Source organism: Psammomys obesus, unplaced genomic scaffold (assembly GCF_907164565.1).
Source record: "Psammomys obesus unplaced genomic scaffold, mPsaObe1.curated_primary_1811, whole genome shotgun sequence".
NCBI classification, from domain to species: Eukaryota; Metazoa; Chordata; class Mammalia; order Rodentia; family Muridae; genus Psammomys; species Psammomys obesus.
In genome coordinates, this window is record NW_026585895.1 from 40,799,080 (window position 1) to 40,815,562 (window position 16,483).

At 36.3% G+C, this 16,483-nt stretch overlaps 1 protein-coding gene across 1 annotated transcript in view; it reads left to right on the plus strand.

Moving 5' to 3' along the window:
- The window catches only part of Lrp1b (LDL receptor related protein 1B), a 2,073,786-nt gene that overhangs the window by 916,159 nt on the left and 1,141,144 nt on the right, over window positions 1–16,483 (plus strand). The window contains exon 4 of the mRNA XM_055599725.1: window positions 16,174–16,293. Coding sequence (XP_055455700.1) covers window positions 16,174–16,293 — 120 coding nt within the window. The remainder of the gene's footprint in view (window positions 1–16,173; window positions 16,294–16,483) is intronic.

The following is a 16,483-nucleotide window of genomic DNA, read 5'->3' on the forward strand; positions in this document are numbered from 1 at the left end:
GTTTTCAAAGCAGATACAAAGACTCATAACCAAACCTTCGTCAGAGTACAGGGAATCATATGAAAGAAGGGGAGTTAGTCTGATGAGGAAAAGATAGGAGCTCCACAAGGACCAAAGATATCTGGGCCACAGGGGTCTTTTCAGAGACTGACATTCAACCAAGGACCATGTACGGATATAACCTAGAACCTCTGCTCGGATGTAGCCTGTGGTAGCTCAGTAACCAATTGGTTTCCCATAATAAGGGGAACAAGGACTATTTCTAACAGGAACTCAATGGCTGGCTCTTTGGCCTCCCCACTCCCCAAGAGAGGAGCAGTCCTGTTAGGCCACAGAGGAGGACTTTGCAGCCAGTCCTGAAGATACCTGATAAAACAGGATCAGATGAATGGGGAGGAGGTCCCCCCCCATCAGTGGACTTGGAAAGGGGCAGGGTGGAGATGAGGGAGGGAAGGTGGGATTGGGAGGGAATGAGGGAGGGGGCTACAGCTGGGATACAGAGTTAATAAAATGTCACTGATAAGAAAAAAAAAAAAGAAATGCTACAGACTCTAAATGGGTCTTCATACAGTTTTGCTCTCTGATCATGAATTTATTTTCTCTTAAAGGGACTCACAAGTTGTACTTGTTGATTTGTATAAAAGTGTGTGTCATGAGTGGAAGGACTAAGGTCCAGAAGTTAGCATTCACAGAGGAACTCAAAGTATTTACTGAAGCTTATTTCCTGTTAGTAGATTGTTCAGAAACTATCCATGGGTACTTATGCATGTTTCTCCCTTCTAAGAGACTAAAAGGAGGTCTTTGCTTGTTTGTTTGTTTTGTTTTGCTGGTTTTTTTTTTCAGCATATTCTCAGGTTGTAACTAAAAGCATGAATTATGTCTTAGATATTTGTATTGGGGTTATGGCACACCACGATCAAAAACATTTATTTGACTCACACTTCCGTATCACTGTTCATCATCGATGGAAGTCATTAAACAATCATTAAACAATGCATACCTGGAGGCAGGAGCTGATACAGAGGCCATGGAGGGGTGCTGCTTACTGGATTTCTCTCCATGCTTGCTCATCTTTCTTTCCTATAGAATCCAGAACCAGCAGCCCAGGGATGGCATCATCCTCAATGGCTGGGCCCTCCTACATCAATCAGTACTGATAAGAAAACTGCATGGATTGAAGTATGGGTATGAAATACATGTAGAGAAAGGGCAAGAAATAAATGTAATAAAAAGATACCCCTTGGCTCTCATGGGTTTTCCACCCATCAGTAGCACTGCTAAAACACAGTCCTTTCAGCAAAACAAATGAAACAGTGAAAGGATAGAAGTCCCCTTTGAGTAGTGTGCATTCATCTCCTTAGTCTACTCATTGATTTGATGATTTGGAGTTCTTCATGGGTGTGTGTTTCATTTGGAAAATCTTTATGTATCCTAGATATTAAGGCTTGTCTGACATGATCTTGGCAAATATTTATTTCCAACCTGTAAATGTTCTTTTCGCTGTAGTGATTATTTCCTTTGCTGTGCAGAGATCTTTAAATATCATAGAATCTAAAATTTTAATTCTTGGAATTATTATCCTGTGCTCTGAACTACTTTCATATATGCTTTCACATGCCTGTATTATGAAGTATTTTAACTAATTTTTTCCTAGCAGTTTCAAAGTGTCTTACAAAAGTTGTTTATCAATTTTGAATAATTTGTGTGTGTGTGTGTGTGTGTGTGTGTGTGTGGAGTACAAGATGCAGATCTGGTTTAGTTCTTAAGCACATGGAAATTAAATTTCCCTGCTTGGTTTGTAAAAGACTTTTCTTTAACATGTGTTTTTGACCTGTTTTTCTTTGGCAACCATTGGGTGGCTGTAGGCATGTAGAATTTTTCCGGATCATCTATTTTATTCCACTGATCTGTATGCCTGTTTTTCAGCCAACCACAAGATAAGGTTTTTGTTTGTCTGTTGTTCTGGTTTATGTAACATGGTGTGTGTGTGTGTGTGTGTGTGTGTGTGTGTGTGTGTGTGTATGTGTGTGTGTGGTATATGTATACATTCTTTGCACATGCAGAGAAACCATGGAAGATCATTCTGTTGCCTCTTGCATTATTATTATTATTATTATTATTATTATTATTATTATTATTATTATTTTGCTTTATTTCTTTTTTTTTCTTGAGAGAGAGAGTCTCTCACTGATCCTAGAGATAAGCTAAAGACTGAAAAGTCTCTCTGATTACCCTGGCCTCTTATCTCTGGTCTCCATGGCACTGAAATTAGAGGTACATATTACCGTGCCCAGCATTTCATGTGGATTATCAAGACTTGAACTCAGGTCTTCATGCTTGCTCATCAAGCACTTATGCAAGCCATCTCCTCAGTCATGTTTAGTTTTGTACTATAACTAACATAATGCGAGATAAAATGTTTTGTGTGTGTGTGTGTTTTTACTTTTTGTAAATTTTGTTTATTTATTTAATTATTACAATTTATTTAGTTTACATCCCCGGTGCAGCCCCCTTCCTCATCTCCTCACAGTCTCACCCTCCCTCCTTCTTTTCCCTCTATGCCCTTTCTCTAGTCCCCTGAGAGGGGAAAACCTCCTCCCCTTCTATCTGACCCTAGCCTATCAGGTCTCATCAAGGCTGACTGCATCATTTTCCTCTGTAGCAGAAGAAGGCAGCAGCCCCATTCAGGGGGAGGTGATCAAAGAACCAGCACTGAGTTCATGACAGAGACTGAGCAGACTATGGGCTTCCTCTCAACAAGGGTTCTAGGTCCTCTTCATGCACTGTCCTTGCTTGGAGTATCAGTCTCTGCAAGACCCCCTGGGACCACAGTTTTTGACTCTTTTATTCTCCTCGTGGAGTTCCTGCCCCTTCCAGGTCTTTCTATTGCCTTCTTCTTCCATAAGGTTTCCTGCATTCTGCCCAAAGTTTAGCTATGAGTCTCAGTATCTCCTTCGATACCCTCTTGGGTAGAATATTTAAGAAGCCCTCTGTGATAGGCTCCTGTCCTGTTCCTTGTCTTTTCCTAGTTCCAATGTCTCTCCTGTTTGCCCTTCTGAATGAGGATTAAGAACCTTCCTTAGGGTCTTTTTTTTTTTTTTGTCCCATTTAAGATTACTTTGCTTGTATTTTTTTTACTTCAACTTGAATTATAAGATTTTATTCTAATTCTGTGAACATAAAATATCTTCCAGTCATCTAGCAACCTGTTCAATTGTTTCCTCAGATTCTCACAGATTTCTTAAGAGTCTTTCATGCCCTTGGTTAAGTTCAGTTCTAAGGATTGTTAAAGCTCAACTGAATGAGATTTTTTCTGAACAAATTGATTATTGATATACAGATTTTTGTCATTATTTTTTATTTTTAATTACATTTTATTTACTTTGTATCTCCCCCTCCCTCCCTCCTCCATATTCTTATACCCAGGAAACACAACTGGAGATAATAGACTGCAAACTAGGTCCCTCCCTCCCTCCTCCCCCTTCCAATCCTTCCCTTCTTCCCCCTTCTCCACACATGCTCCTCCCCAAGTCCACTGGTAGGGGAGGGTTTCTTTTTCTTCTTTCTGATCCTAGTGTGTTAGGTCTCATCAGGAGTGGCTGCATTGTCTTCCTCTGTGGCCTGGTAAGGCTGCTCCTCCCTCAGGGGGAGGTGATCAAAGAGCAGGCCAATCAGTTCATGTCAGAAGCATATACAGATTTTTGCATGTTGATTTTGTATCTTGCTAATTTGTTAAAAGTGTTTTTAGGTCTAAATTTCTGATGTTGTACCTCAAGTCATTTAAGCAGAAAATTATGTTATATCCAAATATATATAATTTGACTTCTCTTCTTAATTGCATATCCTTTATTTTACTTATCTAATTTGCTTAGGCTAAATCTTTGCACACTCTACAGGATGAGTGTTGTGGCCTAATATATTTGATCAATAGATATTAAATGAAAAAATATAAATTCTAACAAGTACTGAGAAAGTATTCAACATCTTCATCCACAACAGAAACGATAATTAAAACTGGTTGAGATGCCATCTCCCTCTAGCCAGAATTGTTAGCATCAAGAAAACAACTGACTATAAATGCTAGTCAACATGTGGCAGAATGAGAAACTCTTGCATTTTCTTTTGAAGGTTCAAAATTATGCAGCCACAATGAAAGCCACAAACTACCAAAGACCCAATATACTTCTCTTGTATATGTTTTCAAAGTTTTCTAAGCCAAAAAATACACTTAAAATACTTGTCATCCATGTTGATTGCTGTTCACAATAGCCAAGAATGAGAACCAACCTCTCTCTCTCTCACTGTCTCAATCTCTCTCTCTCTCTCTCTCCCCGTGTGTGTGTGTGTGTGTGTGTGTGTGTGTGTGTGTGTGTGTGATATTTTCTTCAACCATGCCTTTGTTGCAGGGTAACTAGACTCATTCCAAAGCTTAGCTATTTTGAATATTGCTTCAATGAAAATGGATTTGCTGTTAGAATTACTTTTATGTGCTGACTTTATTTTCTCTGTGTACTTAATGGGACAATGGGGGCGCTGGAGCATATGGTAATTTTATGTTTAGTTTTCTGAGAAGCATTCATACTGTTTCCATATTCTCCATATTATTATAAATTATCAAAAAGTGTGTTTAAGTTTTTTTTTTCTTTTTCATCATGTTAGCAGCCTCTAATCTTTGTGCAGTGTGTATAATGAACCTAAGAAATGATTAAGAGATGATTAGGATTTTTATGAAGTTTGACTCATTCTTAGAAATTTACATTTCCTTACTGGATCCTTTCATTGAAAGGATAAAGTTGAGTTGTTGTATATGTTTAAAATAATGGGTTCTTATAATTATCAAGTAGCATAGATTTTATTATTCTTATACATCATTAAAATACCCATAAGATTATTCTTTTCTCCCCAAGGGCTTTGAAAGTTTAGTTTGCATTTCAGTATGCAAATTTATGAGATCTGCCCTTCTGAGTAGTAGTTATGGTTAATACAGTAATTTCTCCTTTAATTGGCTTTCTATGTGTGCACTTCTAAATAATAATTGGATCATGTGATCTTCTCTGTGGGTGGGAGTTTTCTCTCAGATGTTTCTCAGTGGTTGCCAGAGGTAGTTATTTCCAGTTAGAGCTTATGTAACACTATCAAAGGAATAAAGCAGCCTGTGAATATGTGTGCCTCCAGAGTTTGAAGTGTGTTGTCTAGAAATGTGTTTACCTAGTTTGCAGTCTATTATCTCCAGATGTGTTTCCTGGGTTTGCTGTTGTCTGTTATCTTTTATCTCTTGATTCTAGTTTTGAATTATACTCAGTCAGAGCCTGGGAGAATATTTCCAAATGTCTCCACAACAGTTTTAACAATTACACTGAAAGCAAGAAAAAAAATTAAGAGAGAAAACATTTGATGTAGACATTCCGTGAGGGGATGAGCATCTATCAAAATACAAGATCTAGTAAAATGGACTCTCTAAAAACCCCAATCAGAGGCGAAAGAATCGTGTAGTAGGTCATAAATTATGCTCCTATAGTGAAGCTCTCTACCTAATATTTTAAATTAAGCAGTCTTATATAAAGCAATTATATGTATATATATGTATATGTATATATCATAATATTTAGCATATTCTGTAATTCTTAACATTAAACAGCGCAGTCTTCTCTTGTTTTTGTGCCTTCCCTGATTACTGCCCCTAAGGATAGTGTGTAGCTTTGCTGTGTTGTGTTCTTTGTTCCATATCCCTGAAAAGCAATGGTTTCTCCTTGTGCAAGCTGATATGTACATGGAGATGCTGTCTCTGTTGCTTGTTCTGAAAGCATCCCTTTTCCTGTTATACATGTTTCTAATGCCATTATATTACAGACAACCAATAAATCAGGACAAGCAAGCATGTCGGCATCTGTGCAAGCATGTTCTCCAAAGCTATGTCAGATATATTATCAACGCAGATCTTTTATCACTCTTACATTCTCTGTTGGCACAGCTTACAGCATGTATATGGGCACTGGAGTAGATCGAGCTGCATGCTTATCTCCTGGAATGTCTCATCGCCTCTCTCCTCAGAAGAATTGTATTTGCCTTTGTTTTTCATGTTCTATCTTCTGAATCACAAATCTAAGTCACTTTATCTTGGAAAAAAATTTTAAAATATGTGAAAAAGCATCCTGAGAAAATTTATTTTGAGGATAATTTTCTTCTGGTTTTATATATATGAAAATAGTATTTCCTCTGAATTGGTAAGGTTATTTAATGCATATAAATACAGGATAATAGAAATAATGTTGTATTCTATTTTATGATATTGCTTCACTGAATTTAAAAATTCACTTTTATTAATGGAGACTTTAAAGTCATCATGATCTTCCATCTGTTCTAGATGATACACTAGTATTTGTTTGTTTGTTCTTTTTTTTTTTTAATTTTTTAGACAGGGTCTCATTTAACTTAGCCCGGCCTGACACTCATCATGTACCAGAGAATGACTTAAAGAATGATAAAAGTTTGAGAATGCTAGAAGATCTGTACTGATAATATACCTGCTAGTCTTCCTACTTGCATCTCTCAAATTTTGGGATAGAGATGAGCACTTGGTTTTATGGTGAACATTAATTCAGTGCCCTTTAAATTCATTAAAATATTTTAATAGTCCTCCCATGTTGTGTAATCAATAATCCATATTGTTGTATTATCAAGACCTATACCACCATTCCTTCCATCAGCATAAAGTATGCATTTACTTCCTTAATACCACAAACACGAAGCAGAGTAGTTGTTTTTCTTTCTCATAGTTATTAAACATACAAATACCATCTTAGTTTTATCATTATTGCTTTCTAAACATTGAGTTTCTTTTTGAGATTTTAAAGACTAATGTTAACTCATGCAGAGAAATATGTTTTCTTCTTCACATTCTGAAGAGATTTGTTTATAGATGCTTCTCAATAAATATAAATAGGTAGAAATTCTGCTAGAAAAACTAAACACCATGGGGTCCTGCAGAGACTGATGCATGGAGAGGACCTAGACCGCCTGCTCAGATGTGGCTAATTGGCAGCTCATTCTCCAGGTGGATCTCTGAGGGAGGGGAACCAGGGGCTGCCTCTATCATGAACTCAGTTGACTCCTCTCTGATCACTGACCCCTGATGATGAAGCCTTGCCTGGCCACAGAGGAAGAGGATCCAAGCAGTCCTCATGAGACTTAACAAGCTATGGGTAGATGGCAATAGTGGAGAACTCCTCCTTTCAGTGGACTAGGTTGAGGAAAGAAGTGGGGGAGACTGGAGGAGTTGAGGGAGGGGGCTTCAATTACGATATATAATGAATAAATTGTGAAGAAAAAAAATTTAAAAACCATCAAAAAAGAAAAAAAAACCTCAAGTCCCTCTGGAAGAAGAGATTGCTTTGATTATGTTGTCTCACCCACTCTAACTACATAATTAAAATCACAAACACCTGTCTTTTATTTCTTTCACATAAGCTATAGACGTACTTTACATATGTGTAAGTAGTGTTCTATAATTTATGAGTAGAGATTCCTTTAACTATATATACTTTTTTCCATCATTCTTCCTAAAAATGGAAAACTCTCTTACTGTATACATGCAATTTGTACTTGGAAATTATATTTATCTAAACATTGGTGAAAAACTGGAGTTCTTTTTCCTTCCTGATTATAGTTAAATATACTGAACAAGACAAAAATCCTAATTTGAATTGGTATTTATTACTAAAATTAGCTTATTGTGCTATTAAGTTTTGAATGTAGTTTAATAATGATTCTAAAAAGGTTTTTGGAAAATTGGTCTAAGTGTGGCATTTGGGAGGTGATGAATTTTTAAACATTTATTTTTTTTATTAATTAAAGTTTATTCACTTTGTATCCCAGCTGTATCTCCTCCCTTACCCCCTCCCAACCCACTCTCCTTCCCTTTTTTTCTCCCATCCCCCTCCCTAAGTCTACTGATAGGTGAAGTCCTCCTCTTCCATCTGACCCTAACCTATCAGGTCTCATCAGTATTGGCTGCATTGTCTTTCTCTGTGGCCTAGTGAGATGATCAAAGAGCCAGCCACTGAGTTCATGTCAGAGACAGTCACTGTTCCCATTACTAGGGAACCCGCTTAGACACTGAGCTGTCATGTTCACCTGTCTGTGCAGGTGTTCTAGGTTATTTCCATGCATGGTGCTTGGTTGGAGAATGAGTCTCAGAAAATACCCCTGGCCCAGATTTTTTGTTCCGTTGCTCTCCTTGTGAAACTCCTTTCCCCTCTAGGTCTTTCATCTCTCCCTTCTTTCAAATGATTCTCTGCACTCTGGCCAAAGTTTGGATAGTCTTTCAGAGGCCCTCTGTGGTAGGCTCCTGTCCTGTTCCCTGTATTCTCCCTCTTAAGATGTCTATTCTGTTTGCCTCTCTGAATGAGTATTGATCACCAGGATCTGCCTTCTTGCTTAGCTTCTTTAGGTATACAGATTTTAGAATGTTTATCCTATATTATATGTCTAATATCCACTTATAAGTAAGTATATACCATGTGTGTCTTTCTATTTCTGAGATACCTCACTCAGAATAATTTTTTCTAGATACCACCATTTGCCTGCAAACTTCATGATTTCCTTGTTTTTAATTGCTGAGTAGTATTCCATTGTGTAAATGTACCACAATTTCTGTATCCATTCCTTCAGTAGAGGGACATCTGAGTTGGCTATTACGAATTACATCTGGCTATTACGAATAACACTGCTACAAACATGGTTAAGCAAATGTCCTTGTTGTATACTTCAGCATATTTTTGATATATGCCTAGGAGTTGTATAGCTGGATCTTGAGGTAGCACTATTCCTAATTATCTGAGAAAGCGCCAGATTGATTTCCAAAGTGGTTGTACAAGTGTACATTCCCACCAACAATGAAAGACCTGGATTTTTTTTTCTCTATTTCTAACTCTAAGAAAGCAACTGATTCATATATTCTTATGTGATATAATGTGGCCCAAGAATTTTCTTTTGCAAAAATTATCTGCTAAATTTATATGTACATATGTATTTATATAATTACTAATTTTATCTATTTTAAAAATAAAGATTGTAAGTTTGTCTTTTTAAGGAAGCCATCAGTCAAGTTGTCAAATGTATGGATCTGGTATTTTTCAGCTTTCTCTTGTCTTGTGAAATCAGAACAGTCTATGATAATATTCTCATTTTGCATTGCTGTTATTTTTAACTTGCTAAAATTATCATGTAACATTTGTAATTTATAGGTTTTTTCTTTTGTTCCATTTAATAACGTCACAAAACACCTATTTGCCAAAGAAGACTTATTTCTAAATTCTACTTCACTTAAATTAACAAGTTAACTTTTAATGATTTCAAAACTGTACATATGGATACAATAATATAGTTATAACTTTGGTATCATGCAAGACATTAAGCTCAAGAAATCCACAGTAAGTGATAGTACACATTTTGCAAATTATGAATTATAAAATGGCATTCTCTAGTCTGCAGAGTTAACATTACGTTTGTTAACATCCACATAGGAACACACATGAACATTCTAAAATTTATGTGGGTATAAAATAGACCTGAAATACTTAAAATGCTAATAGATAAGAACAGTGTAAACACTCATGCTGCTAGACTTTAAATTTTCTTATTCTCAAAATATGCAGAAGCTGAAAAAGGATGGGCATTTGGATTAACAAAGCATAGTGAGGGGAACAAGGACTATTTCTAACAGGAATTCAGTGGCTGGCTCTTTGACCTCCCCACTCCCCAAGGGAGGAGCAGTCCTTCTGGGCCACAGAGGAGGACTTTGCAGCCAGTCCTAAAGATATCTGATAAAACAGGGTCAGATGAATGGGGAGGAGGTCCCCCCCATCAGTGGACTTGGAAAGGGGCAGGAAGGAGATGAGGGAGGGAGGGTGGGATTGGGAGGGAATGATGGAGTGGGATGCAGCTGGGATACAGAGTTAATAAAATGTAACTAATAAGAAAAAAAATAAAAAAGAACAAAGCATGAAGTTGCAAAAATACGCATAGCACTATTTGCCAGCCTGCAAAACAATTTTGTACTTTCTTATGAAGTGAAATATTCTTTTATGATGTAACCCAGAGATCTCAGATATATCCAAATAACATCAATCTATATTTACACAAATATCCTTCAGTGTTTATCATATAATACTGAACTGGAAACAACCAAATGTGTCAGTTTGCAAACAGGCTATATACTTTCACTCAGTGGAATATGATGCTACTGTAGCAAAAAGAAGATTACTGATACTATCAACACTGTAGTCCAAAAACAGAAAGATGACTTGGATTTGGAAAAATGAGCATTGATTTTTGCCTAGGAAAAAAAATACTAGAAGAAGCTTGATGGTGAACATTTCCCTGCTCTTTGAAGCTTTACATAGCCCAGAATCCCTAAGAAGGAGAAGAGTTAAAATACCTTTAATTTACATATTTTATTATCGCAACATAATACTCTACCACCAACAAGCAAAAAGAAGTGTAAGAAATAAAAGTTTCTCTCCATTGAGTTTGATGTTGGCTATAGGCTTGCTGTATATTGCCTTTACTATGTTTAGGTATGTGCCTTGAATCCCTGATCTCTCCAAGACTTTAAACATGAATGGGTGTTGGACTTTGTCAAATGCTTTTCGGCATCTAAGGAGATGATCATGTGGTTTTTCTCCTTGTTTATGTGGTGGATTACATTAATGGATTTCCGTATGTTGAACCACCCTTGCATGCCTGGGATAAAGCTTACTTGGTCATGGTGGATGATATCTTGGATGTTTCTTGGATTCAGTTTGCAAGTATTTTATTGAGTATTTTTGCATCAATGTTCATAAGAGAAATTGGTCTGAAGTTCTCTATTTTTGTTGGGTCTTTGTGTGGTTTAGGTATCAAGGTGATTGTGGCTTCATAGAATGAGTTTGGTAATGTTCCTTCTGTTTCTATTTTGTGGAATAGTTTGGAAAGAATTGGAGTTAGCACTTCTTGGAAGGTCTGGTAGAATTCTGCACTGAATCCATCTGGCCTAGGGCTTTTTTTGGAAGGGAGACTGTTGATGACTGCTTCTATTTCCTTGGGGGATATAGGGCTATTCAATATTCTAAGACTCATAATCAAACCTTTGACAGAATGCAGGGAATCATATGAAAGAAGGGGGGAGTTAGTATGACGTGGAAAGGATAGGAGCTCAGGAAGGACCAAATATATCTGGGCACAGGGGTCTTTTCTGAGACTGATACTCCACCAAGGACCAGGTATGGATATAACCTAGAACCTCTGCTCGGATGTAGCCTGTGGTAGCTCAGTAACCAATTGCTTTCGCGTAGTAAGGGGAACAAGGACTATTTCTGACAGAAACTCAATGGCAGGCTCTTTGACCTCCCCACACCCCAAGGAAAGAGCAGTCCTGCTAGGCCACAGAGGAGGACTTTGCAGCCAGTCCTGAAGATACCTGATAAAACAGGATCAGGTGAAAGGGGAGGAGGTTCTCCCCAATCAGTGGACTTGGAAAGAGGCAGGAAGTGAGGGAGGAAGGGTGGGGTTGGAAGGGAATGATGGAGTGGGATACAGCTGGAATACAGAGTTAATAAAATGTAACTAATAATAAAAAATAAAAAATAAAAGTTATCTCTCTCTTTATATATACATTTTCTTCTTATTTTTGCTATGTTCTAGTAATGCAAATTCAAAAATCTATTTTGCAAATCCAAGAACTTCAAAGTTTCGATGTTGTGAAGCTACATACTACTTGGAACCTGGTAGCTTGCATTAGAAAAAGTATATGGATATCTTTTTAGTTTACTCCTTTTACTTTTTTCTCTTTACGGTTTTTGTAGGAATATTATCTAGATTCCTTAAAGTAGATAAAAGTAGGAGAATCTCCATTAATTGAATCTTATTGACTCCTTAAAATACTAACTTCTCTTTCTACATGAGACAGTCATGTTTTGTGGAGATATTGAAAAATAGGGATCAGATATGTCTAGAGGTCTATACTCTCATCTGAACATCTCATTGAGTTAGTTATTGGTAGTCTTGCTAATTCAGTATGAGACCAAATCTTATGATGGTGGCACATGAGCCAGTGACTCTTCAACTTGAAAGTCATTCTGGAAAAAAAAAAAAAAAAAGATGATTAAGCATGGAATTTGTGTGGTACTTGGATAAACTTTTTAACAAAATGGGTTGATGCACTTATAATTATATATATAGTCATTATAATTTTGCCTATAATGAAGCATAGATGCTAGGTAGTTGAAATATTTAACTTTACAATTATTCATAGTACACTTATAGACAAACCTAATACTGAAACTCACTTCCATACTGCTAGTTCTTCACAACTGTTTGTGATCTGTTTGGTGAGTTCATAGTTAGCAATTTCCCAAAGCCCGCATATTGTTTGATTGTCTTCCTACTTTCATCCTGTAAATACACGTATTCTTCAGAAGGGAAAGCCCAATAGATCCATATATAGACTGGATATCTTTCTATATTTTAACTTTAGGCTACAAACTGAGTTTAAAGTCTGACCTTCCAGATCCAGTTTTTCTCTTTTTCTGTCTGCCCATCCTTCTCCATGTTGGAAATATTTTCAGTGGGCTACAGTCTTTGTCCCACAGACCCTATACAATCAGAGAGAGTCTACAGATAAAACAAGGGACATTTAGGGGAGGGAGTGCTTTATTGTGAATTTAGACTCTAACAAGGGGAAACTGCACACGGTGGATTAGATGGAAAGTGACACATTTAAATACCTGTGAAAACATTGCTGTTACTGCAAGAAAAAGAACCCTGTACTCAAACTATAATCCAAAATTCTGGTGCCTTAACGAAACTCTATACCCAATTCCTTCAAAATTAAACATTACACTCATCTTCTACTGCCTGTGTCTTATCTTTGTTTCCATATCTTCTAAATTACTCATTTATCTTTTTTTTTTTAAAGCTGGGTTGCATTACCACAACTGTTCTCTATAATTTTACTTTGACATATATCATAAAATATTTATCATGTATTTATTATGATATGTGTGTTCATATGCATGTGGAGTGGTATGCATGTGAATGTGTATGTGTCAGTGGTATGAGCACAGGATAGTGTACCTTTCTGTATCAGCCTTTTCTATACCACACACAGAAGCCGGGAGGAAGGTGTGTCATGTCATTCTCTCCCACTGTTCTTTCGCAGGAATTCTCTCTATGAAACCCACATTTTATCTATCAGTGATCATCCCTGAGTTTCCAGGATCTCTTCCCCACAGCTGATAGGATAGGCCTGTGTGAGATGACACGTGGATTGCTGTGCAGATGTCTGGCTCTGAATTCAGGTCTTCATGGTTGCAGAGCAACTGCTTTTAATCGCCGAGCCATCTTTCCAACCTGCTATTCAAAGTTCCCTTGAACTCCTTTTTTTTTTTTTTTTCACAAATATTTCTGTGATGCTTTATCACATTTCATAATCATGGATGGATCCTTCTTTTTGTAAAACATGAAATTGGTGTTCTCTTATGCATTCTTTTGCTCCTTGTTACAGCTAGTTTTTACACTGTTATCTTTTCTACGTATGATAGCAGTCCCTATTCTAACTGATACATGAATCTACAAAAAAAATATTAGAATGTGCAATCACATACAAATGCTTAGTACTGGATAAGTGCGCAGAGAATACCAGACTTAAGTGGCCAGCAAATCTGAGTGAAGTTTGAACTTTTTCCATGATTCACGAAACTTTAGTTACTCAAGTTTGGGAGGTATATGAACTACACCTGTGGGTTTAGCTCATATTAATTAACTAGAAATGATGACTAACATTAACTCTCAATCTAAAGTCAAGATATATTGACTCAATACCAATTATGACTACATTCCATGTATCTAGAAACTAATAATTGTAATATAATTAAAAATAATAATTTATCAATTAATTAAATTACATACCACCCTCACTTGTATAGTGAAATTTTGGAGAGTTATTAGGCAGGTTTGCAGGTACAGCGCCCTGATGGTGAAAGTTGGTCCCAATGTACAGTATAATCTTGGTCTAGCTTGTAGCAACACTTTCTTCTTTGAAAATACTATGAAAGTCAAAAGAGATTTCATACTCAGAGTCTGATTCTTATGTTCAGCCTGATATAGTAAAAAGAAGCTAAGATTTTAGATGAATCATTCATTCAACATTTTGTATTAGCCTAGTTTAGATAAAATGGATAGGCCTTGTGCGTGAAATAACTAATAATATCTAGGTCAATATTTTGTTAGCATGAATCCAGTATTTGAGCTGCAAAATAGATACCATCAAGTTTTATATTAGTTAAAGCTACAATGAGAAAACTTTTATATGTAATTCAAAAAGAGAAAAATTAATATAATATTTCAATAATTATTTTATGAAGGCTGGAAATTGAGGATGGCAAAACTCACCTTTAAATTCAAGAACAGGATTTGTGTTCCAAACAATGGGGTTCACAAGTGAAAAATAGGGAGAAATACCAATTTGTACCTTGGCAAATGCCAACTCACATAGATGAGAAGAAATAGAACACAAAAAAATAGTCCATGAAATGGGTGCAAAGCCACACCATGTTACACTGGAAGCAGAAGGAGCTGATAGTTGGTCAGTCTAGTGAAGGTCAAGCAGGGCCAGTATGCTTACAAGCAAGAAAGTTATCAGGACTTCCCTTACGACCCCAGAGAATAAGTCAATGAAGTAAGTTTAAGATGTAAATACACGAAGAAATTAGGCATGTTCATAGGTTTATTCACCCATACATAAACAAAATTAAAAAGAAGAAATGGAAAAATTGGCAAGAGTGATAACAGAGAGGAGTGACTGAGGTCTAAGGCCTTTTTTTGTAATCTGGGAAATAAGAAAATATAACAATGTTTGAACCATGCATGGAGAGGACATAAAACCCCGGCTCAGATGTAGCCCAGAGACTCAGTCTCCAAGTGGGTACCCTAGTAAGGGGAACAAGGGCTATATCAGGCATGGGATCAGTGGCAGACTCTCTGATCACCTTCCCCTGGGAGAGGGAAGCAGCCTTACCAGGCCACAGAGGAAGACAGTGCAACCAGTCCTGATGAGACATGATAGGCTAAGGTCAGATAAAAGGGGAGGAGGTCCTCCCCTATCAGTGAACTGGGAGGGAATAAGGGAGAGGCTACAGCAGGGATACAATGTGAATAAATTTTAATAAATAATAAATTAATTAAAAAATAAAAGCAATTAAGGTAAGAGAACAGTATAGATAATTATAGTATAGATAATTATAGCCTACTAAAATACCCATTGTTTAACTTAGAATGCTTCAGGTGTATTACTTTTATTTATTGTCTTTTTTGTATTGTTATAAAACATAAACAATTTATGCCAAATAGCCACATATTTTGAGTCATTTAACTTTAATCTTCAGAATTCTTATCATTCATCCTGTGGGAAAATTCTATTGTTGTAATACATTAGAACAATATTTTCAGGACAGATAAGCAGAAATATCTTCTATGGAAATGCTTTTCAAGTCTCGCAAATCATGCCTTCATTAAAACTGTGAAATGTGTGCCCCTGTCACCCACTGTCTTGTCCATTCATCATGATGAATCTGAATTTACTTGGAGGGTTTGCAAACTTGTGTTTCAATGATATATTTTTTTCTGGAGAAACTGAAGCACAATGAAATATATTATGTTCAGTATTTCTATAATATTTTCTACCAATGAAAAGTAAATTATTGAGGGAGAATATACACACATTGATTTTATGTGGGTTACTCATGGATTGGTAAATCAAAACAAGCTTCCAAAGATAGAAAATCAATTGATGTGTCAAGCAGAGAAGGCATGGATAGGGAAATGAACCTTGACACTGAAAGTTTTTCTCCTTAAATAATTTAATTTAAAAAAAAAAATAAATAAATAAATAATTTAATTTGCCAGAATTTAAAAAGGCTCGTAATTTTAACACAGTAATACGGCAACAAGCAAAACACTGAGCACTGATCATCATTAAACTTTGTTATCAATTCTTCATATCCTGGTGTGTTTTTAAGACAACAGACATAGATTTCTCTTTTGGTCAATGATATTAAATATTAATGATGTTTATATTTAAGTATTTGTATGTGCACAGTTTAATATAGAGACTGTATTATTGTTTTTTCTTTACAGAATTGCTACCCAGTTGTCAGCAGCTGAATTGCCAGTTTAAATGTGCAATGATCAGAAATATTACAAGATGTTATTGCGAGGATGGATTTGCAATAGCAGAAGATGGGAGAAGCTGTAAAGGCAAGTATAGTCTGAAATGTCATTCTCTTTGTATTAGTTCACATGCCATTATTCTAACAAAGTACATGAAATAAGAAAATTAAGAAGGAAGCTTTGCTTTGGCTCACAGCTCTTGAGGCTTCAGACCCTCTTTAAAAGTACTATAGGATTTGGATATGGCAATACAATAAACAAAACCTGTCCCACTATG